This window comes from Myotis brandtii, unplaced genomic scaffold, assembly GCF_000412655.1.
Source record: "Myotis brandtii unplaced genomic scaffold, ASM41265v1 scaffold797, whole genome shotgun sequence".
Taxonomy (NCBI): domain Eukaryota; kingdom Metazoa; phylum Chordata; class Mammalia; order Chiroptera; family Vespertilionidae; genus Myotis; species Myotis brandtii.
The window spans coordinates 466,203-489,511 of NW_005371210.1; the positions used below are offsets into that span (position 1 = coordinate 466,203).

At 59.4% G+C, this 23,309-nt stretch overlaps 1 protein-coding gene and 1 long non-coding RNA gene across 4 annotated transcripts; both read right to left on the reverse strand.

The window, feature by feature from the left end:
* CSNK1D (casein kinase 1, delta) lies at positions 1 to 23,309 on the reverse strand. Of its 3 annotated transcripts, XM_014531259.1 has the most exons (11): positions 22,866 to 23,303; positions 22,730 to 22,755; positions 18,539 to 18,649; positions 9,968 to 10,116; positions 9,348 to 9,576; positions 8,831 to 9,001; positions 8,140 to 8,288; positions 6,077 to 6,248; positions 5,391 to 5,530; positions 2,756 to 2,819; positions 1 to 1,727 (listed from the first exon to the last, which is right to left on the reverse strand). In XM_014531259.1, the coding sequence occupies exons 1-10, from the start codon at positions 23,222 to 23,224 to the stop codon at positions 2,787 to 2,789; spliced, it is 1,539 nt and encodes a 512-aa protein (XP_014386745.1). In that variant the 5' UTR covers positions 23,225 to 23,303; the 3' UTR covers positions 1 to 1,727; positions 2,756 to 2,786. The 3 variants fall into 3 exon arrangements, with proteins under 3 accessions (XP_014386745.1, XP_014386744.1, XP_005883712.2); XM_014531258.1 differs by lacking the exon at positions 2,756 to 2,819 and having other exon boundaries at positions 22,866 to 23,309; XM_005883650.2 differs by lacking the exons at positions 2,756 to 2,819; positions 22,730 to 22,755; positions 22,866 to 23,303 and adding an exon at positions 19,725 to 19,833.
* On the reverse strand, positions 14,850 to 17,005 carry LOC106724318. The gene is made up of 2 exons (XR_001360078.1): positions 16,689 to 17,005; positions 14,850 to 15,952 (listed from the first exon to the last, which is right to left on the reverse strand). It is a non-coding gene; the product is annotated as an uncharacterized LOC106724318 (long non-coding RNA).

A 23,309-nucleotide genomic window follows, 5' to 3' on the forward strand; every position in this document is an offset into this window, starting at 1 on the left:
AAAGGTAGACGTCATATATTTATTATTTACATGGTGTGGTAAGTACACAAATACAGTGGTCACACAAATGCACAGGTCAGACACCACCCACACGGGCTGCAGACACTGGCTCGTGTGGGGGCGATGGATGCGACACTGTCCGCGGCCAGTGGGAGGGCTTGGGTGGGGTGCCGCGGCTCACACCTCCGGAGGGAAGCCCCCTGCCCTGACTCCCCCGCCCCGGCCACGTCCCCCAGCGCCTGCAGGGCGGCCAGCTGTGCGTCGGTGCACCCACCCACGCCGGGCATCCCAGGACCGGCGCCCTGTGCTGTGGGACTTGGGGCAGGAGGGACATGGACCTGTACACCTTTAAAGGCTAATAGCATCCTACGAGCTCCCCCGTTTCCCCCACCTCTGCAGGGGGGACAGGGAGTGCAAGTACCTACGAATGTTTGCATTGGACCCCATTCCGAGACGGGGCTCCTGTCTACTCTGCCACCACCGCCTGGGGCCTTGGGAAGGGGCCACGGGGAGCCCGGCCCCCCGAGTGTCTTTCTGGCGAGAATGAGGCCGGCCCTGCCTGCTTCCGTCCTCTGGGTTCAGAAAGCAGGACACAACCTCCTGGGCCTCAGGTCACGGATCACTTGCTTCTGGGCACTTGAGAGGGGGCTCCCTTGGGCCGGCCTCTTTCTGGGCAAACCTGCACCCCAGGTGGACAGATGTTGAGTACACAGATGTTAGCACACGTTACGGGCCATTCTGCACTGCTAATATTTACAGTCTGTCTAGAAAATGCCCCCAAATCCAAAGGCATTGAGGCAACAACCACCAGCAAAGTAACCGCACACAACCCAGGAGGGCCCGGCGCAGCCTCCGCCTCCGAGTCTTGGGCACTGGGTCCTAGGCACCTGGCATCCGCTGCCGCGTCTGGGAAGGTGGGATCGGTGCTCGGCTCCGCCAGAAGCACCACGACGCCCTTGCTCTCTAATGGCTCTGACGACTCGAGTCCTGGCGGCTCAGTTACGGTGGGAGGGAGTGATGGCCAAAACCAGGAGAGGTCACAGAACACAGCACACAACACACGCACAGACATGTTACACACGTGTACACGTGACAATTTCCGGGAGAACACCCCCCTACAGTGGACTACACCAAACAGAAGCAGGAAACATCGCTGGCAGCAGGGTGCCCGCGCCCACCTTGGTCTACAGAACTCCACGCCGGTGTCTGAGGCGGGACACACTTTGAGGTCATCTTTTTTAAGACCGCAGAAACAGACAAGAACAATAAAAAGATTTCTTTACACAGATTTAAGCCAGTAATTTTTAGCAAAATGATACAAAACTGTCAGAACCAAGTAGAAGATGGTGGTTACAGCAGACTCATCAGGGATCGCGGGCGCCACCGCGGCAGGGAGGACCGAAAGGCTCTGCATCGGGAGTCTGTTGTCTCAAGTGTCTCGCACTCACGCGGCCGTCTTCCCAGCCCTGGACAATGTCCACGTGGGCCTCAGTGGAGCCCGGCGGTGGCAGCGCTTGGAGTCTGTCCGGTTAGTCTGTTTGGTTTCCCCACGGGCGTTGCTGGGTGGGTGGCCTGGAGAGCGCCCGGTGTCCTAGCCCGGGGAGCGTCACTAGTAAAGCCATGTAACAGAGGAGATCAGCCATGCATTGTCTGCCCTTCACAGCAAAAAGGAGTTCTCATCGGTGCACGACAGACTGAAGACCACTGGAAGCCACCCGACCGGGAATCTGTCGGAGCCAAAGCACAGGACAAGGTCAGCGTGCGGCCGGAGGGCTGGACCGGTCGGTCAGTGAGGTGCCCTGGGAGGAAGGGGACAGACGCCGCCTCGCCCACTCTGGACGCCCGTGCCCCCGGCTGCTCCAGGAGCTCCCTCTGCGGCCAGGACGTGCTCAGCAGAACAGCGACAGGAGACGGAAGAGGAAGAGGCATGCAGGCGGCGGAGAAGCTCGTCAACGACAGGACAGAGTCCAAGCGGGAGAGACACTGGCTCCCAGCCATCCCCCCAGTAGCCTGGGGGCCAGGCCTCATGGGCACTGGGGTACCCCCTCCAGGGGGAGGTACAAGCAGTTCCCATCGAGATGGTTCCTAGAGCACCGCAGTGTTAAAGCCCCAGCAGGTCCACATGGCCCAGCCGCCAGCCCCCATCCAGGGGAGGAGCCGCCCAGCGTGGCCCAGACAGGAGCCCAGCCTGGGCGCCCAGCCATGCACGTCGCAGGGAGCAGCGCTGGGCGACGGGTTAGTACACACAACAGCAGAGACAAGGTGTTGGGCAGAGACCAAGTTCGAAAAGAAAAAGAAAACGAGGAAGACAGAAATGAACGTGGAAGGAAGCCAGGACTGCGGAGACCACAGGAGTCTCGCGCAGCAAGAGCACAAGAGGCCCCACCAAGCGCGGCCACTCAGCTGAGCACGACTGACACGATCCGACAACCGACCCTGGACCCAGCGGCTGGAGTGTCCCAGGGCCACTGGAGCCAGCGCACCTACCTACAGAGCCCGGGTCCGGCTCCCCACACAGCGGCAGGTCCTGGGGTCACCCATTCAGGGGCCCCTACAGCCTGCTCGCTCCTCACCCCCCCGACTGGCTCTGACCACAGTTCTGGAATCCATGAGGGAAAGCACTGGGCAGAGGGACCTCACTCTGCAGCACCTGGCATGCAAGACCAAGCCCACCTGTGTGCTCCCCGTGGGCGAGGGGCCAGCCCCGCCCGCCCTGGTGCCTGCTGTTGGAGAGACCGGCCATGAGCACACTCACCCAGTGCTGCCTTCCACCGGGAGACGTGCAGCTACTTGCCGTGGTGTTCGAAAGGAATGCTATTCTGAGGTGGGGGGAAAAGACAGCTGTTGGTAAGGGAGCCCGGCTGGCCCGCAGGAGGCTCCTTTCCGAGAAGCGTGGCCTTGCCTCCACCAGCACTAACCGCCCAGGAGCTCAGCCTCACCTGCCCCCAAACAAGAGCAGACAGTGGCTCCTCCAGGATGACCTGCACTAAGGCCGACGGGGGCTGGGGGGCAGCGAGAATGACGCACAGCTGCCGGCCTGTCACTGCTCGGAGCAGCCTGTGCCTCCCTAACACACACGTCCGGACACACCTCCTCACTGACACGGCGAGGAGGGACCTCCCTGGGTGGCGGGATGTGGGTTAACACTGCCGCGCAGCACACGGCCCAGAACCAGCGCTACCCACCAGCACTGCTGGCCCCAGAGAACGTCACGCACAAGCTCCTCCCCAGACGCCCTGCCCTGCAGGCTCCCCGTGAGCCACTTGCATTCCAGGGACAGTGATGCAGGGCCGGCCCCAGGGGCTGGTCTAGCACGGCTCCCGTGAGAAGGAAGTGGGTGCGAGGAGCGGCCACTGCAGTGTGAGTGCAGGCTGGCCAGGGGTCAGGACGAGGGACACGGGTCGACACCCACACCCAGCTGGAGAGGGGCAGCAGGTCTTGACCGGCGAGCTGACGACGGCACTGAGGCCCTTCCTGCTGAAGCTGGGCCGAGCGCATGGGCACCAGGTGTGTCTCTTCCTGGAGGGCACAGAGATGCTGCCATGGAGGAGGCAGGCAGACACACGCATGGCTGCTTCTCCTTCACCCCCTTTCTTTGGGGAGCGGGGAGCCAGTGTGGTTGGAAGCGGGGCTATAACATCATGGAAGCCGGGACTCCACTCCCTCCATAACTTCCAAACCACCAGGGCAGACAGGGGCAGCCCCGCCCTGAGTCTCATGCTGGCCCTCAGGGGCCTTTCAGAGCTTCCTAAAGGAGCCGCCCACAGTGATCAGGAACCCGAGACAGACACGCCTGGGACGGGGCGTGTCCTCCACATGAAGATCCTGAGAAAACCTCTAGGGTGACCAGTGACAAAAGCTGAGGTGCTGCCTTTGGAGGGGAAACACACCCCAATCAAACCTCTCACAGACCCTCCCTACGCACAGGCCCACCTTCTATTCCTCCAGATGGAGACAGAACAGGAGCGCAGAGGATCCGAGTTACAAGCTCGCCGCGGCGGCTAAGCCTTCCCAGGATGGCCACGGAGCTGTGCTCGGGTGCACTGGAGGCCAGCGGTGAGGCTGGCCTGATGGAGAAAAGCTGCACTCCCACCTGTAAACGCCTGGCACCTGGGGACCTCTGACTCTTCCATTTCCTCAGTGACCCCAAACCCATCAGACACTTTCTTAAGAAGGTCGGCCTGCTCCTTCCTTGGTCTTTGCTGGCTGGGTCCCCAACATGCAGACGTTGGGTCCACACAGAGCCCCTGGCGTCCCCAGGCCCTGGCGTCCCTGCCAGAGCTGCCCAGGGCCACAGCGCCACTGCACACGCAGGTGGGGTGGACGGCTCCCAGGACCTGCTCCCGGCTGCTGACTCGTGGATTCCAGGGCTCCTGGGAAGGAGCCCCCGAAGCCCTGCTGCATCCTGAGGAGAGGGAGGAGGGCTGGGACCATCACCCCGGCCAGACCCCTCAAGCCCCACATTCAAACCACCTGCATCTTCAGTCTCTGGAGAACTAGGCCCAGAGCCCACCATGTCCAGCAGGGTCACTAGTTGGAGGTCAGCTCTGCCTCCGTCAGGCACACCTGGTCCTCTGCCAGAGACCAGCAGGCCCCGCAGCTCTCCAGCCACCATGCCCACGCCACCCCATTCACCAACAAGCCACACCCCAAATCCACCAGGCCTGGCCGTGTGGCCCGGGAGCTGACGTATACACCGAGGTGGCATCACAGTGAACCAGAGGGCCACCTGCACCCGACTTCCCCCCAGGACACCCCACAGGACGGTCGCGGGAGCAGGGGCAGGTTCCTGATGCCTGACCACCCTTGTCATGGAAGGGGACCCTGGCAGTACTTGAGGGAAAAAGCTGTTGTGTTGAGAGATCTACTTGCAAGACAGAATGGCCAGAGGGAGACGCGGAGGACAAGCACACAGGGCCGCCAAGATGGGGACCCTCACCCACGCACGTCACCAGGTGCTGGGCCCCAACAGGCCTCTGCCCACCACCCCACGTGACTGCCAGCAGCCCCTCCCCTGGCCAGACTCGGCCGGGGAACGCCTAGCCAAGGAGACGAGAGCCCAAGGCTGGGTGTGCCTACACAACACCCAGAGCCTGCGGGCGCAGCGCGGCGAGTGTGCGCAGGGGACGCTGAGCCTGAGGCCAGCTTGGGCTGGGGCAGCAGAAGAGAAGAGGCCCCGCTACCTGTCCCGCGCGGCGGAGACGCGCCCGGCACCCACACAGCTGGTCTCGGGGGCTCTCAACCCCGGGGGCGAATAGCAGCCAGGGGCCAGGGCACCTCATCAGCTCAAGCCTTCAAAGCCCTCACCCACTCCGCCCGGAGCCCATAGATCAGTCCAAACAGAGAGAAGCCTGGGCCAGTGTCCGACCCTGGCAAGCTGGCGCGCATACCTGTGAGGTGGACATGCGGGAGGTATCTTGTCGGCCCGTAAGATCCGACGAGGAGATGTTGACGGGGGCGCCACGGTGCAGCCGCATACTCACTTTCCGCTCTCTTTCCATGCCGGACACGGGCCGAGGAGAGGTGTTAGCTGGAGGAGAGGCGGGGAGTGAGGCCTCCTGACGCTCCATCCAGGGCTCTGTCTTCAGCACACACCCCAGAGCAGCCCAGGCGGCCTGCCCCACCTGCATCCCCTTGGCTATCAGGGCAGCACAGGCAGGTCCCCCAGCCAACACTCGCCTCGCCTCCCAGCAGCTTGCCCAGGGCTTGGGGGCAGGGCCCTCGAGGGGGACGCCAGCGTGGGTCTCCCATGGGAAGGCTGCCCAGGGCTCTGCTGGGATGCTGTCAGGGATGGGGAAGGAGTGGGGACGGAGAGGCTGGTGGGGGATGTGCGTACTAAGAATGAGAAACTGTGAGATGGACACTCGTAAAGGCACCGCCCAGGCTGCTCCCTGGCCTGTCCACCCTCGGGAGTTGGAAGAGGGACACACAGGCACCCCCAGGAGGCGCAGCTGCCAGCCCAGACTCTGCTCAGAGCTGGCTCCCCTCGAGGTCACACCCAAACAGAACCCACTGCCTGCTGGGAGGCGGGGTGGGGTGGTCACGGGGCTCGAGCTGGGGCCCCAGGAGCACTCACCAGTGTGTGAGGTAGGGGTGAGGGGGGTGGGAGCAGCCACTTCTTGTGCTCCCCGCAGCCGGCCCGAGGCTGTGGAAGGGAGCCCCCGTGTGGCTGGGTTTCGGGAGTGTCTCAACCGCTCCTCGCGGTCCCGGCGTTCCCGCTCCGCATCGTCAGCGGCCCGGCTGGCACCCTAGGCAGGCAAGAGGCGGCCAGAGCTGAACAGGGCTGCAAGACAACCCAAGGCCTTGGCCAGCCGTGGGCAAACTTCGGCCCGCGGGCCGGATCCGGCCCGTTTGAAATGAATAAAACTAAAAAAAAAAAAGACCGTACCCTTTTATGTAATGATGTTTACTTTGAATTTATATTAGTTCACACAAACGCTCCATCCATGCTTTTGTTCCGGCCTCCGGTCCAGTGTAAGAACCCATTGTGGCCCTCGAGTCAAAAAGTTTGCCCACCCCTGGCCTTGGCTGTCCCTGCCACTTGAGACACACCAGGGGCATTTGGAACAAGTCGGAGCCAGCGAGATGTCTCTCCCTCCAGGGCAACGCTCAGCCCATCCCAGTCCCGAGTGGGGAGCGAGCAGCCAGGCCTCCCCCGACTTCCCAGGGCAGCAGAGAAACCCCACGATGGCTACAGCACTTCCTCCAACCCCAACCCCCGGCAGCGGGGGGCCCTCTGCTGTCAGCATTCACAGGGACAGGAAATCGTCGGAGGGCGTGAAGTCGGGAGTCTGAGAAGCAGGCATGAGCGGCAGTCCACTCGGCCCAGACCTCAAGCCCAAGGCAAAGGTGACGTTGGTGCTCACGTCACGAGGAGGGCAGAGGCCAGGCCTGTCCTGGGAGGGCCACGTGGAAGACTTAGGCACAGACAGCCACTTCCACTCTCAGGGAGGACCAAGCCACTGCACGGCACAGCATGTCACGTGGTACAGCGAGGCTACCGCACACTGAAGCTTACACACGATTCCCAGCCCTACCAGGCAAGAGAGTCTGCAAACTTCGGCCTTCGGGCCAAATCCAGACCCATCTGTTTCTGCACACGTTTCACCCACACACCGCCCACAGGCTTTCCGGCTACAACCGAGCTGGGCGCTGCAGCATCGCTCTGACTGCAAAGCCAAAATACCGCCCTAGGTGGCCTTTTACAGAAAAGGTCGGCCGAGCCCTGATGAGAACGGGGCTCCGAGGGGCTCTGACCGGAGGCCCACTCTGATGTCAGACTCTAGGCCCCTGCTCCCACCCCCTGGCTCTCCGTGGACGAACAGGCCAGGTCTGTGTCAGGCAGGCTCTGTGGCGGACTCTCCCCACTGGAGGCTGCAGCCTCCAAGCCGGCCGCACGGAGCCTGCGCCCAGGGCAGGGAAAGGCTTCCTGTTTTGCACCCGGAGAGGAGGCTCTGCTCCTCAGACTGTGTCACCCTGGAAAGGTCCCAATTGCTATTTTGAGCTCACAACTAAAGAGAACGAGTTTTAATGAAAGAGGAAGGGGAAGTTGTGATGCCCGCAGATTAACTAACAACTCACAGACCCAACTTGGATGGGAACAAATTAAAGTTCAAACTCCGCCCCCATGCCCTGCAGCATTCCCGCAGGCAATTAAGGAACAGACCACAAGTCTAGCTGATTGCAGGGCCAAGGTCAGACTCAATACCCAGCACCTTCCCAGGCCACACACCGGTGCAGAGGCCTCAGTCTCAGCCGCTCCTCCTGCATAAGGAACACGCAGGCACCACACAGCAACACCCCAGGGTCAAAACCACACACCCCGAGAGCTGATGGTAACACTAAAATACAATGAGCGTTCAACGAGAGAAGAGACGATGTTGGAGAGGTCTGGCTCTGGACACCCCCGCGCCTGCCTGCCTGTCTTTGCCTCCCCTCGACGGGCACTTTGCTTCTTGGGACCTCTTCCCTTCAGGAACCTCTCCCGGCAGGAACGCCAGCTCCAGTGCAGCAAACATGCTCCGAACCCAAACCTCAGGCAGCTCGCCTCACGCACGTGAGCCAGACAGCGGCAGCCTTTGGCCGATGGGCTGTTCCCCGTCCGCCTGGGAAGGTCAGCAAGCTGGCGATGCTACTTACAAACTTGAGCATGTTCCAGTCGAACACGTAGTCGTAGGAGAAGCCCTGGCGATGGAACAGGTTCCTGAAGAGCTGTCTCAGGTACGAGTAGTCAGGCTTGTCATCAAAACGCAACGAACGGCAGAAATTCAGGTACGTGGCAAACTCGGCTGTAAAACAAGACACTCGGAGCTAAGCAGCAACACCCGACTGGGAACCGCACGGCAACAGGTAACGTCACTGTTTACCACCCACCCTCCTCACTTGGGGACAAAACAGGGAACCTGAAACACCAGCCACATTGTGCAGAACGGAGGCGCTGGGAAAGTTTAAGAAAACGCAGCACCGCCCGGGCCGGTGTGGGTCAGTTGGTTGGGCGGCACCCCACGCAACAAAAGGTTGCCGTTTGATTCCTGGTCAGGGCACACGCCCGGGTTGCGGGCTCAGTCCCTGGTAGGGGGCGGCGTATAGGAGACAGCCGATCAGTTTCTCTGTCCCCAGAAAGCAATAAAAAAATCTTTAGAGGAGAAGGCAGCAGCACAGAGCAGCGTGGCTTCTCTGGGCACCTGTCCCAGAGGCAGCCCCGCACAGCAAAGGGAAACGCCCTGAGCTGCAGCTCCAGATGTTCCGGAGAACCGGACACCCGCCAGACGAGGGGCTGGCCTGGGTCACCCTCCCGTGGCCCTGCACGCGCAGGCCTGAGGCCACTCACAGGGGTAGCCTTTGCACAGCACTTCGATGGGCGTGGACATCTTCTTCTCACTGATGCGCTCATATTTCTGCCTCTTGGTGGCAGCCTTCAGCCCCTGCCAGGGCAGGGAGCCCAGGTTGAAGTACATGAGCACATAGCCCAGCGACTCCAGGTCGTCCCTTCGAGATTGTTCTGGAAAGAGGAGGAAATGAGTAAAGCTTGGCCCAAGCCAGCAGCAGCAAGCACACACACACTGTGGAAAATGAACTCTAAAAACCACAAAAAAATACACTTGGATTCTTTGCTGAAGAATCTGCCCGGATGTGCTATTAGAGAACTGTGGCTCCCAGATGAGCCACACCCGTATCACAGCTGCCAGGGAGCCCCGTCTACCTGCCCACCCACCACGCCTCAGAGTCCCAGCACGACAGTCCCTGAAGCCCGCCTGCCTCCCCACGTGCCGACTCCCAGTTCCCGAGGCCGGCCTTTCCGAGCTGAGCCCGACAGGCCAGGCGGCCGGGCCAGCGGCAAGGCTCACCGATTCCAAGGTGCGTGTTGATGGAGGCGTACCGCGCCGTCCCGGTGAGGTTTTTGTTCTCGCGGTAGGGGATGTGCTGGTGGGTCCTGGCGTCCCGGTACTTCTTGGCCAGGCCAAAGTCTATGATGTAGACCAGGTTGCCCTTCTTCCCCAGCCCCATGAGGAAGTTATCTGGCTTCACGTCGCGGTGGATGAAGTTCTTTGAGTGAATGTATTCGATCCGACTGATCTGCAGGAGAGCCACAGGGGGGTCAGCCTGACAGTGCGCGGAGGCGGCTCCTGCCCGCAGCCAGGGCCCTGCTGGAGCTGCGTGTCGGCACCCTCGGCTGGGGCAGCGCGCCATCATCGGATGGGACACAACCCACCACCCTCACCACAGCCACACCCCACACCCGGGGGTTCCCTGTGGTGGGCTCTCCCGGGGGACGGACAGCAGCAGCCGTCCCTCTGCGGCCCCATCTGCCGGGAGGCAGGCCCCACACCTGGGTGAGCTGTGCCGTGCCCGCGGTGGCTCTCCAAACCCAGCCCACCTGTCACTACCTCATGGCAATGGTTAATGAACACCTCCTTCCTCCCTGTGCAGGACAGGCGGGGGAGAGGGGCCGCGAGGCAGCGCTTACCATCTGGTCGGCCAGCAGCAGAACAGTCTTGAGACTGAACTTCCTCGAGCAGAAGTTGAAGAGGTCTTCCAGGCTGGGCCCCAGCAGCTCCATCACCATGACGTTGTAGTCCCCCTCCGCCCCGCACCACCGGATGGTGGGGATGCCCACTGGAAGAGACACGGGTTTCAGGGCGGCCAGGGGTGGGGTCAGAAGACCCTGACACACCTGCGCTCACATGTGACTCCCTGACCAGGGTCAGGTGGGCAGTAGTCACGGGACACAAGGTGAGAACATGATGCCCACTTTGTGGGTGAAGGGTGGGCAAATGCAGGACAGAGAAGGAGGGGCAGCAAAGAGAGGGGTGTGAGGGGTGTGGGCGGAAGCAGCGCCCAGGGACCCAGTGGTCAACATCCTCTGTGAGGGTGGTGCATGCACCAATCGCGGGAGAGATCCACAGAACACTCACATCCGACTTGCAGAGAGGAACCCTGCAACGTGCACGGTGGGAACACATGAGTGGGTTCCCAGCAGGCCCGACCTTGTGGGCCTGAAGGCATGTGACACGGAGGAACGACTGGCAGAGCCGACGGAGCTGCAGCTGGGACAACTGCAAGGCACCGCCATTTCTGTGACCAGAGCGCCCAGGAGAGGAAAGAGAAGGGACGGGGACAGACTTCACACGGGAAGAAATAGCCCGATGATGGCATTTAACCCGCAGGCCCCAGGAAAGCATCATGAAGACCATCACACGGCTTGTCAGCCAAGGGCTCACAAAAGTGACAGAACATCCGGGAGCAGCAGGGAAGAGAGGCCCCACACTGAGGAGCGAAGAGGCGGGGACTGCGGCTTCTCCTCAGAACGGGAGGCCTGCCTCGAGCGCTGAGGAAACACTGCATCCCAGAGGCACAGGCTGCAGAAGCCGCCAGCAAAGGCAAACAGAGACGTGCGCAGCCACCTGCAGGCCTGCTCTGCTCCTGTTCACGAGCCAGCGGCAGGCGAGGCCACAGTAACGTAGAACAGGAGCCCCTCAGGGCCTGCGGCTGCGCAGAAAGGCCTGCATGGCCCCAAACCCACAGCCTGACGGACACACGTGAGAACCAAGTCCCCACAGCAGCTCCCAGCACCAGAGACGATGCTGTTGGAGGACCTGCCACCCCCGTGGGCACTTCCCCGGATTAGAGACAGAGCAGGCGCCCTCTCTGCACAGACATACACTGGGCGCCCGACAGGCAGGACAGACAGGAGGACAAAAGGGCACAGAACGCACATTAGCATCACACGCAGCAGATGGCGGAGAAGACTCTGTCATTTCACAGTGACAAAGGCATCCATTCATCAAGAGAACCAGCTCTAAGCCTCTGCAGTTAACAGAGCACCGCATACAGGAAGCAAAGCGACAGGAAGACAAGCCCGTCTGACTGAGCTCAGCCCCGTCTCACAGCAGGACCCTCCCGTGCGCCCAACACCAGACAGGCCTCGCTAAAGGTAAAGCGCCGGCGCTGTGGAGTGCGCTCTCAGACAGCAGCACCCTTAGAAACAGGACGGAGAGCTCTGCACCATCCCCAAGTTATCTGGAAGCTCCGTCAGGCACTTCAGAACTGGTGCCTGCCTGTCCCTCGGCGGTGCGGGCGCCTCAACACAGGGACAGCAGCAGCCCTCACCCTGAAGTCACACAACTGGGTGTCTCCCCAGGTCTTCCCGCTGCTGTCCCTTCGCTGGAGCTCAGGGAGTCTCGTCCTTTGCGGCCTCCATGAAACCATGGATCGCCAACTGTTTGCTGGTGAGCAGGCTGACATCGCAGACACTGCAGTCCTTGCTCACAGCCAGCACCAAGCATCCAGCCCGGGAGTGGCAACGAGGCCAGGGATGTCAGAGGCAGAGACAAGACTTCCTGCTGGCGAGCAAAACAAATGCCGCTTTGCACACAGGCACCACATTAAACAGCCCTGGATCCCGGGAGAGATCAGAAGGGGGTTAGAAAGCGTGTGGGACTAAGTGAAATGGGGACCCAACACAGCAGGACTCAGGAGACGCTGCGACAGTCGTATTTGGGGGAATCTGCAGCAAGTGAACACCTGTGCTAGAAAGAGATCAATGATCTCAGTTTCTATCTGAAAACCTAAGAAACCCAAAGTTAGCAGAAATAAAAGGTCACAGTAGAAATCAATGAAATAGGAAACTTACTGAAACCAAAAGCTGGTTCTCTGAGAAGATTTTTGATAAACCTCTAGTCAGACTGCGGGCTACCACCATCCAGAGGACGGGCTAACGAGACTGAACGTTCACAGGCTGATAGAAACATGGGAACAGCTTCGTGCCAGTAACTTCAACTCACACAAAATGGACAATTTGAAGAGCACAACCACCTAAGCCGGCTGCTGACCACGAGAAAAGGAAACCAACGCCCACAGGGCCTGCGAGAAGGCCCAGCAGCGGTGGGCGTGCCCGACACCCGGGACGCACAGCACAGACGCGTCCAGCAGTCCTGCTCCCTTCCAGACACTAGGAAATGCAAACCAACCCGATGGCAGCAGAGGGAGGGAGTGGAGGGACAAAGGGGGACCTAGAAACTTCTGGGAGTGATGGAGACAGCAACTCTCCCAGGCACGGAGATGGTTCCATGAGGGTGTCACCCTGCACTTAAAATAAACGCAGCTGATTGCACCTCAGTGAAACCGACTTAAAAAATAAACGTTTTCCAGTCTCACTCTTTGGAGGTGGTTCCTGGTGAGGTGAGGCACATGCCCACCGCCGTCGGCACCACGTGCTCACGAGGCCTCTTCCACTGGAATGACATCTGCACAGGACCCACGGCTGGTCTTGCGGGTCAGTTCCCAGGCCCGTTCCTGTCTCCGTGTGGGGGCAGCACCACTGTGGCCACCATGTGTCCCAGAAGCTGTGCCGTCCTTCACAGCTTCCCCCCACCCAGATCCCATCAGGGCCACCTGTGGTGTGTGGTCACCACGGACCTCTGGTGCTCAGGCAGCTTTGCAGGACAACCACTTTGGATGTGCCTGCTTGCTGGCCGGACCCCGTCAGCTGCTGCCCGCGGCTCTTCACCATCCACTCTCCGCTACCGTCCTCCGTGGGCGAAGCTTCAGGGTGGGTTCAGACCCGCTCCCTGAAGGTGCTTGCAGGCATCGGTGACTCCTGCTGGGACCCATCAACAAAGTGGCAATTTCCCACTTGACAGTTCCCTCTGCATTTTTCTGTGGAGCTTCCTGTGTGACGCACACTCTGGAGTCACGAACGCTCCTCCCTTCTCCCAGGGGCTGGAGTTACTAGTTCTGAGGTTCCAGTTATCCCAAGTTTGGCCAACAGATGCCCCTCCAAGCTTGCTCCTGTGTCCTCTGGACATGTGCCCACTTGGCCTGAGAACTTTCCCTGAGCCACACACAGCCTGCTCGACTGCCTCACCTCCTCCTGCCCAGCCCTTGTGAGACCAGGCTCCTGTGAGAAATGACACCAGAAGCCATTATCTGGATGCCAGGCGTGCTCACTGCTTCGGGCTGTCACTCCTTCCAGCCTGAGTTTTGATCTTCTCGGGGCACATGCCTTCCTCAGGAGTATTCAGTCAGTCTCTGACCTTGGCTATCCGTGAGTTCTCGAGTCAGCTTGTCATGTTGAAGAAACACGCTGCTGGCCTGGACGGAACCCTGCTGGCCGAGGCACTCTGGGAGGAGCGACATCTGAGTCTTCACACCAGGAACACTTGTAAGTCGTCTTCAGTATCCTCCAGTCAAGCTTTGTATTTTCCGCACACAGGTCTTGTGTGTCTTAAGATTTATTCCTAGTCACCTATGGTTTGTATTTGGCTAAACTATTAAGAATTAAACTTCAGCTCGGCCAGTGTGGCCCAGTGGTTGAGTGTCAACTCTTGCACCAAGAGGTTGCCGGTTCAATTTCTGGTCAGGGCACAGGCCTGGGTTGTGAGATCAATTCCCAGTAGGGAGTGTGCAGGAGGCTCACTAATGTTTCTCTCTCTCTCCCTCTAAAAAAACCAATCACATTAAGAAAATTACACTTCAGTTTCTGGACTTTTCAGGGGCCAACAGCCATCTGACCAGGACCCTGGGGCTCAGCAGACTGTGGGCTCCGTGTCCACCCAGCAGTTTGCAGGTGGCCGTGCCAAGGTGCTGGGAGCCACAGCTGCTGCACGGGGCTGGCATCTGTAAGTGGGTCACCATGCACACGGGATTAGGCTTCCTGTCTGCGCCATGACCACGCTTGACCCCGGTGCACTCTGAGCCTGAGCAGGCTCTCCAGGGAGGCTTTAGAGCCTGAAGGAGCGCGAGGCAATGGAGGTGGGCTTCCAGAACTCCAAGGGCCTGGAATCTCCCCAGCGACTGGCCCTGGTAGGTGTTCTGTCCCAGGGGTAGAAGATGGAAGGAGACAGAGACAAGCACCACAGCTGTGGAGGTCTAGACCGTTGTGCCAAGGAACCAAGCTGGCCCTCCAACCTCAGAGGTGCCCCTCCTCCCAGAGCATCAGCCACACGGTGGCCCAGCTCACAGGGAAAGCCAAGCCAGCCTGCCTCTGGGGAGGAAGAGCCACAGCCCTGCCCCACGAGGCGGCCCAACGGCCGGGTCTCAAGGAGCATGGAGAGTGGAAAGGGTGGATACTGCGTCGAGCAGGGTCCACAGCATCCTCCTCCTCCCCCTGCAAGGGGAGCAGGCACGCCAGCCATCCTCTGTGCAGGTGCCCCGCGGGCGTCAGGGACACCCCAGAACCTCAGCTGGAAGCGGCCTGAATAGGGAAGCTGTTTTCCTTCGAAAGAGGAGAGGAGGACCTTGCCTGTGCGGAGTGAAGCAATGAGGTGAGAGAGCAGTGATGGCCCACCCCCCAGCCCTGTCTTCTCTGGGAGGGAGGGTCTCCGAGCAGGGTTTTCCACCACTGGCTTCCTCGCTCTGGGGTCAGGTGCTGAGCTGCCCCGTCAGTGGGTCAGGATGAGACAAAAGGGGGGGGCTGGGGACCAGCTGCAGGTCTGCTGCTCCTACACTCCTGTGCGCCCCACTCCAGCCAACACCACTCTATGCTGCTCACTGGGACAACTGCGCTGTGGTCCACACTCCCAGGCCAGCGGCCCCAGCTGTGTGCTGACACATCTTGTGCGACTAGCTTTCTCCCTGAAGTACATGTTCTGCACTGCTTGTTCTCCGGCCCATGAGCAACGTGAGGGCTGAGTCGGCAGCCGCTCAGGCCTGCACAGCAAGAACATGGTGTCCTGTCACCATGGAGACCACCTATCGGAGTGCACAGCCTACCCAACCAGCTCACTTTGCCAATCAGAGCTGCTTCTCGGGCAGTGCCCTCTTGAAAGCCCCACATCTTAAATGTATCACAGGAGACAGTTTTAACCGGGGGCCCCAGGATGCCACCTCCTCCTGGGAGACTGGCAATGGGTGTGAACAGGAAGAGGCTAGACAAGGGTGTTGACAGGTGAGGAAGGATTCCTGTTCAGACCCGCTTCCCCCACCAGATCCTGCCTGTGGGGCCAGGCCTCCCACGTCACAGGGCTCATGTGTCTGTAAAACCCTGAGTTGGTCCGATGTTCTAAGAAGACCTCTGCACCCATCCCAAAGGCTGCTGGCTACAGGAAGCAGGGCCCGGCCCTTAATCTTCCCGGTGTGGCCCGAGGTGCCGGACAGCAGAGGGTGCCGTTGCGGAAGGAGAACAGGGTGCAGCCTGCGTGCTGGCTCCCGGTCGGTCGGGAAGGACGAGTGCAGCAGCACAGCGGGCGACGGGAGTCTGATCCTGCTCTGCCGCCCACCCCGTCGAGGCGCCAGGGCTTGGTGATTGGCCACCAGGTGGGCCCGGCTGGTGTAAAGACAACGTGTTGTTTTTCTCGTGTCCTGGGGCTTCACTGTTTACACACTCCTCCTCTACTGCGGGAAGACTCGCCAGAGCATCTGTGACAGGAGGGTCACACCACGCAAAGAATCTGAAACAGGCTTGCTTGCAGCAGGGTCCTGAGCCCTCCTTTCTTCTTTTTCTCCTCTTTCCCTATTTTATTTTTAAATATTTTTATTGATTTAGAAAGAGAGGAAGAAAGAGGAAGGCAGAAACATCGCTGTAAGAGTGAAACATCGACTGGATGATCGAGCCTGCAAACTGGGCATGTGCCTTGACAGGGACGCGAACCGGCAATCTCTGGTGCCCAGGACGCCGCCCACCAGCTGAGCCGCACTGGCCAGGGCACTCTTCCCTGTCTCCTATTTGGACCAGGTCTGTCCTAAAAATGGACTCCCGCCCCCCAGAAAAAGACCACACTTCTACACATTTAATTTCTGGGAGTCTCCATAACGCTTCAATGATTTGTGTCATATTCTGAAAAAGCTGGAAATAGTCCATCCACTGCTCCCAGCCTCCTGAGGTCAGACCATCCTTCCTTGATGGGACTCATGCAGGCACACCTGCCTTTAGATGGATCGGAGCTGCTTTAACCTCTAGTCCAAGGCAGGGGGAGGGGGCTGCCAGTAGACAGTGGGGTCGAGAGAGGAAGGAAGGGAAGATGAAGGTGCAAGAAACTTTTGTCAAAGTCGACACAAGGCTGCTTCCTAGGAGACAGACGAATGCAGCTCTGGATTCACTGCGAGAAACCAGAGCTTCGGGTGAAATCTTGAATTTATGAGGAGGAGAGGGAAGCATGGGCTTATCTGTCCTTTTCCAGACCCCTCGAGGTTGGGGACCTGCAGAGAGAACTGCGGTGCATTTTGCTGGACTGGTGCTCACTCCTCACCTGCTGTCCCTGTGGACCACACGCTGACCCTTTCCCCGGGTCAGCAACAAGCGACCTGCAGTACCCACGGGGACGCACGCAGAAGGCTGGTTAACAGCAGAGCCCCTGCTCTCTGGGCAAAGCGATGCCCACTTCCTCTCTGCCGGGCGCAGCGTGGTCTCGGTCTCGGTCTCGGTCAGTGAGTTCACAGACACTCCCAGGAGGCGCTCGCTTTTCTGGATACAATCATTCTCTCACACACAGGCCTGCCCTGTGGCTGGGGTGGCTCAGTGACTAGAGCGTCACCCGCGGACTGAAGGGTCCCAGGTTCGATTCTGGTCAAAGGGCACATGCCTCAGTGGCAGGCTCGATCCCCGGCCCCGGTCGGGGTATGTGCAGGAAGCAACCAAACGATGTCTCTCTCACATCGATGTTTCTCTCTGTCTCTCCCTGTCTCTTCCACTCTCTCTAAAAATCAATGGAAAAATATCCTCAGGCGAGGATTAACAAAAAAATAAAGTTAATAAAAAAATGAAGCAAAACACAAGTCTTACACCTGGATAGCAGCCACTGGGGGTGCGTCTGAAACTGGGGGAACCCAGATCTGTGTGGGGAACGGCAGAGTCCGGGTGCACTGGCAGGTCCCGGAGAAGGGCCAGGGGAGACTGGGAGCAGTGGCACCGGCTCCTAGAGCAGGGTCTGGCGGGAAGCAGTGCTGGCCCCAGGCACTGAGCTCCGTCTAGAGATGTGTCAGATCCTTCCGGCCGGGGTGAGGGGTGCTCCTGCCTGTGCTGATGACAGGGGTGCCCTAGCTTGGGAGTTCAGAGGTGCTGCTCCTTAACAGTCAACAAGGCTTTCAAGTTGGGAGGTTCTATTCCACCCCCAGCACCAGGCTCCTTCCCCCCATGGAGGCCACATCCTGAGTCACCTCGTACTACTTGTCACCACCTTAAAAGTTGTGCCTGAGAAACTTCCTTCTGCTGCGGCCGCTGGCGGGCAAGCACCCTGGCCGGGTCCTCTGCGGGCCTCTCCCTGGGACGACAGGGGCAGAAAGTTTTTACCCGTGTGCCAGTCGAAGGCCTCTCTGCTCCCACAGACGCAGGAGGGACACGTGGACACCCTGTGCAGGGTCCAGCAGGACCGCGTGCTGCTTGGTCGTCTCTGTTGCTAGAGACACCTGTGCTGCAGCAGCAGAGACCCCGCTGCTGTGAGGAAAGAGGTCACAGCCCTGCAGGGAGCCCCGGGGAGCGCCCCCCAAGAAGCGCCCCAGGGCTTCTGAGGAGAAGCGGCGCAGCATCCTTCCCAAGGCCCTGCGCCCAGGTCCCTTGGGGAGCAGCAGACAGTCCTCTCCAGGCTGCAGCGCCTCCACAATGGAGACTCCCTTATACACCCCACCTCCTGCTCCATCCGCGAAATTATTTTCCAGTCCAGAAAACTCTAAAAGTTAGACTCTGAGGTCAGGATGGGTGCCCTTTGCATCAGTACCCTTAGGCCCCAGGGGAGGTTTGGGGACATAACTGGGACAGTAATTCAGCTCAAAGGGGTTGCAGTAGTTTCACTCAGAAAAGTCTGAAGTCACCCCCCACCCCCCGCCCAAGCTTGTGAACAAACCATGTGACCCAGCTGGCACAGAACGACCAGCAGTGCTGGAGTCAAAGCCCACGCCGGCCCTGAGCTCAGACACTGCCCCGTGCAGACCAGGGAAGCAGTGCTTGAGCCCGAAGTCCAAGCGAGGAGGCCTCTGCAGCCCGCCTGACAGCTGGGTCCAGGTGTGGGCATCTTCCTCCCTTTCCCCAAAAGAGCCAGAGACGTTGGTTCGGGACGCTGCCCCCAAACAACCCTAGTTGTCTCTTAGCAGGTCAAGGCCATACCTCCTCCCTGCATCATTTTGTAGATTTTGCTCTCGATGTGGAGCTGAGGGTGTTTGGTTTTGACACATTCAAGCTTGATGGCAACTTCTTCTCCTGCCACAATGTCCGTACCTTGCAAAGGAAGAAAAGCCAGTGTTAATTACCGGGCACCCACCACCTAACCCCATGTCACACCGCCAGGAACAGGAGCGCTGTCTGCATCTCCCAAGGACCACAGGATGGTCACACTCCACTTCCTGTCGTGAGAGGTCAGTGGTGCACAAACCCCGTGGAAAAGGACCCCTTTCCCCTTTGAAAACAGGGAGGACTTAACATGTATAGGAAAGTCTCGTTGGTTTCCCACCCCCACCTCCGCAGGGGCCCACTTGGATCATGTCACTTCACAGCCTCCCATCTCCCCTGCTCTGAACCTTCCTATCGCCCTGTTGGGCAGCCCCAGGGGTGACTCCATGTGTCCCTGCGACACCTTCCGTGTGTCCCCTCGGCCCTGCACTGCTGGGACAGGCCTGTGTGCGCGCGTTCACCGTTCTCTAGAGCAGTGGTTCTCAACCTTGGCTGCACATGAGAATCCTCCGGAAATTCTGTTTCTTTGTTACTCATGTTGTGGCCCCACCCCATAACAAAGAGACAGAATTTCTGGAGGATGAGGCCCAGAAATCAGGATTTTAAAAAGATTCCCAGGTGATTCTCATGTGCAGCCGAGGTTGAGAACCACTGCACTAGAGGGAAGGCTGGTCTCATCAAACATGACCCCAGCCCACCCAGCCAAGGATCCAGCTCCCAGCCCTCTCAACAGTCAGGCACTCCTCAAACAGGCGCAGATCCCCAGGTGGCAGCGCTCCTCCCTGACCCATCACAGCCAGGCCAAGGGACAGAAGGGGGGGGGTGCCCTCAGTAAGCCTTGTGCTACGAGGCAACAGGACAACACTTGTGTTTCTTACTGACGCTAGACCGGGAGGAGGAACTGTTGTTTCCAAAGCCCTGACTATACCTATGCAACATGTACCTGTCATACACCTTTGTTAGTTTTGTACTGAAACTGGCAATACAACGTATGCTAATACCTCCAATTATCAGCCCATGAGTTTCAAGGTAAAATTAAGAGCTTTTACCTGCAAATATTTTATCTTTATTTTCCTCCAATAATGACTTGCAAACCCGACAACCACCCCCTCCGGCTTCACACCTGAATGCTCCAGAGCTCCAAGCTGGCCCAAGGCGGCCTGCAGGCCCTTCCTCGAGGCGCTGTAACTGGAGAGCAGAGGAGTCCTCCACGCCATGCCGAGGGCGCTGCTGGCTTCCTCACAGGTGCCCTCCAAGCATGAGGCCCTGGGAGCCTCCCCAGCAGTACGGTGCTCATGAACCACCTACCACTGGCTCCAGCAGCGCGGACAGAGCCTGGGACACTCCCTTCCCCAGCGCTCGCCACCTCCGCCTGGCTGGGAGACCACAGTGCGATTCATGAGGGACCGTGGGCATCAACGGGTGATGGTCACAAAGCACACTGAGACGCCAGCCCAGGCCAGCAAGCATCACAACAGTGACCGCCTGCAGGAGAGCTGCCTGCTGAGACTAACGTCCAGTAAATGCCCAAGACCCCAAAGAAAAGTCTCCTCTCATCGCTCAGATGCTGCAGGGGATGGGCCATGTCTAGTGAGTCTGAATCCAAAACCGGTCACCAGTGCAGATTCAGTGGGATATTCCCCACCGACCGACCTCTCCCGTGGCCTCCAGGTCTGAGAGCTTCCTTCCCATTGCAGAGACTCTTGGGCCCTCAGAGACACAATGCACGTCGCTCTGCCTGCCTGCAGTTGGGACCATCTATCCAATTACAAGAGAAATGACTTCACCACAAAATGGACTGTGCAAATGAAAAATGAACTCAAGAGTTCCTGTGAGGACCCGGAACCCTGAACTGAACTAGCCAGCGCAGGAGGAGCGGATGACTCATCTCACCAGTGACATCAGCAACTCCACACACTCATCACTGCCGACCCAGCCAGGACACAGGCCCCCAATGAAAAAGCAGCCTGGGCCTTCGCAGACTACCTACCAGACGAGTGCCTCCGAGAAGGCCAACACTCCCAGCTCCACTCACTAACACAGAAGAGCTACCCCTGCAAGACAGTCTGTGGGACACATGACCACAGGCAACTCTGGAACACAGGATTCCCTCCTCCAACCATGGGGCCAGGCCTGTGCCAGGATCACACCTCACTGAGCCGGCCCCCGCCAGGATCGGAGGCATGAAACTCTCCCAGTGTAGCCACTCCAGGAGAAGGGCTTCACATGGGCTCTCGGCCACACAGACATGAAGGTGGCGCACACCATGGCTGCCTCCCCGGGAGGTCCCACCCACTGGGTGGGAGTCCCGAGCAGCAGCCCTTCAGGTTCTGTGCATTCCATGGACACCAACCATCACAGGCCACTGGGTAGAACCACCTCTGCAGTCGACAGAGCCCCAGGATTCAGGCGGTGCTGCTCCAAGCCTCGTCCCCAACTGCCCAGAGCAGGGGGACAAACACAGGACAGCGAGGAGGCACCACGAGCTCTGACAACAATGTGACATCGCGGCACCACGTTCATCTCACTCTGCACAAGTATTGCTGTGACCAGCTGGAAACTGCAAAACCTGGTGCTTCACAGCGGTGACTGTGGAAGTGCTTCTAGACGGAAGCAGGAGCTGAAGACGACACTGCACACTGGTTCCAGGTTCAGCACCCAGTGGTCTGTGGACGCTAAGGTGCCTTAGCTCCCAAACAACCCAACTCTCCATGCCCATCAGGCAAAAGCGGGGCCTCACGAGGCAGTGGGACGTCTATGTTCCGACACAGGTCAATGCTGGTTTTACGAAAACAACACCGTCCCTCAAGTTGACCAGACAAGGCAGATGGTAAATAAGCGAAACGAACCACAAGCTTGACCTCGTCCTGGGACAGGGAGGTAACTCCCATTGAGTGACATCCACGAAGAAACAGGGAGGCCCCGGAACAGCAGGGCAAAGGTCACCCACAGGGTAACTGTTGATCAAGCAGTTGATGCAGTGCCAGGACTTCTCATTAGAGCCCTCAGCCTCCACCCTAGAGGACGCAGGCGATGACCTACTATGTGTTCCACACCTGCCTGGTGCCATCAGGAGCGTGAAAATCAGACATGAAGAGGTTCCTAAACTTTAGCGCCCAAAAAGGTGTTTGGACATGTTGTCGGGTGGACAGTATAGTCCGCCCGGAGATAAACGGACAGAGCAAGTACCAAAGCCAAAAGCTGGCAAAATGAAAACCTCCATTCTGACACCAGGAATGAGGTATCCCAGTCCCCTGCCACCAGAAGACAGACAGGGAGGGGAACAGCTCCGTGAGAAGGGGCTCCCTGCACCCCGAGAGCTGAGCACCCCACAGGCGCTCCATGAGCATGGCTGCACTTCAGAGCAGCCCCGGTGCAGACCACGGCACCACCACACAGGCTGGTCCCTCGCACACTGCCCCGCACACACTCTTCTTCCCCAGTGCCCATTGGTCACACTGGGCTTTGGAGCACAGGATCCATACTGGGGACACTGACTCTTCCCTTATTTTCAAATGTCATCACATGGGTAAGGGTACCCTGACAGCAAGTGAAAGGGCTTCAGTCACCCCAGCAACCAGGGCTGACGCTGTGGAAGCTAAGACGGAGGGAGGCCCAGGAGTGACGGACCAGGCTCCCTCCTGCGGCACCTGCTGAGTGCTGCACGGGTATGTGAGCCCGGAGGCCTTCCCAGGAGCTCCGGACCTGTCAAGCTCAGGGGAGGAGACTGAGGGTTCAGACCACACGTTTTGGAGTCCACGTTGACCCAAGTCCAGTCCGTCCATTTTCTGAAGCCCAGGCACTGGAGAAACAGCCCCGAGACCGCATCCTGTGAACGGGCGACTCCGGGAAGCACCACGGGCCTGGCTGGGCAGGAGGGGCAGCACCATTTCTGCGCAGCTGCCGGGAGGACAGGCCGACACTGGAACTTCCTGGTGTGTGAGGCCCGCTCCAGCTGAAGGACAGCCTTTCCCTCCTCCCAGTGTCAAAGGTATGGAAGCACAGAAGTCCCACGTGGACCGCCATGACCCCAAACGCCAGGCTCACAACAGGGTGAGCCTACCCGGTGGAGTCTAGAGCGTTCTGGCCAAGAGCAAAGTGCCGGCATAAGAAGGACCAAGGACATACCGACTTTCCAGGTGAGGACTCGATGCCTAAACAAACAGAACAGAACTCCGGTCCAGATGACTCAATCCATCCTCTGCTCTTTGGACCTCATCTTTGACCCTTAGCTACAGTATGTGGTGAGCACCTTCAGACCCACCTTCCAGCCAACGAGATCTCTGCAGGCTCCTCTCCTCTGGAGTCCACGCAGGTGGGAAAACCCCGCTGTGCTCCGCCCCACACAAGGAACTCCACGTGAACCCCGGGTGCTTCTCTCTGAAGGAGGCAGGAGAGCCACAGGCCACCCACCCAGGCCAGACACACGAGCGGGCCGGCCCAGCAGGAGGGGAGGCCCACAGGGAGAGGAGAGTGGTGACGAGCAGACGGGGTCCCGCCGAGCTCCCACCCCAGGAGGAGAGCTGACACCTCGGAGAATGGCTCGCTGACAGCTCTTCCCGAGACTCTCGGACACCAGGCGCTGTCCGGCAGCCTCAGACCAGAGGACAAGGACTCAGACATCTACTCTGATGCCCGCAGAAGGGCAGCTCACGGGCTGGCTTCTCCGTCCAGCTCCTCGGTCCCAGGCTGAAAGTGTTGCCCAAAC

Bases quoted from the DNA above. Each gene is read 5' to 3' on its own strand.
- CSNK1D (XM_014531258.1), bottom strand. From the start codon at position 23,224: ATGTCTGAGTCCTTGTCCTCTGGTCTGAGGCTGCCGGACAGCGCCTGG. The intron at 5,531-6,076 runs GTGAGTGCTCCT...CCTCTCCTCCAG, and splicing joins CACCCCTACCTCACACACTG to CTAACACCTCTCCTCGGCCC. The intron at 1,728-5,390 runs GTATGCGCGCCA...TGGCTCCGACAG, and splicing joins CCCGCATGTCCACCTCACAG to ATTCCCGGTCGGGTGGCTTC.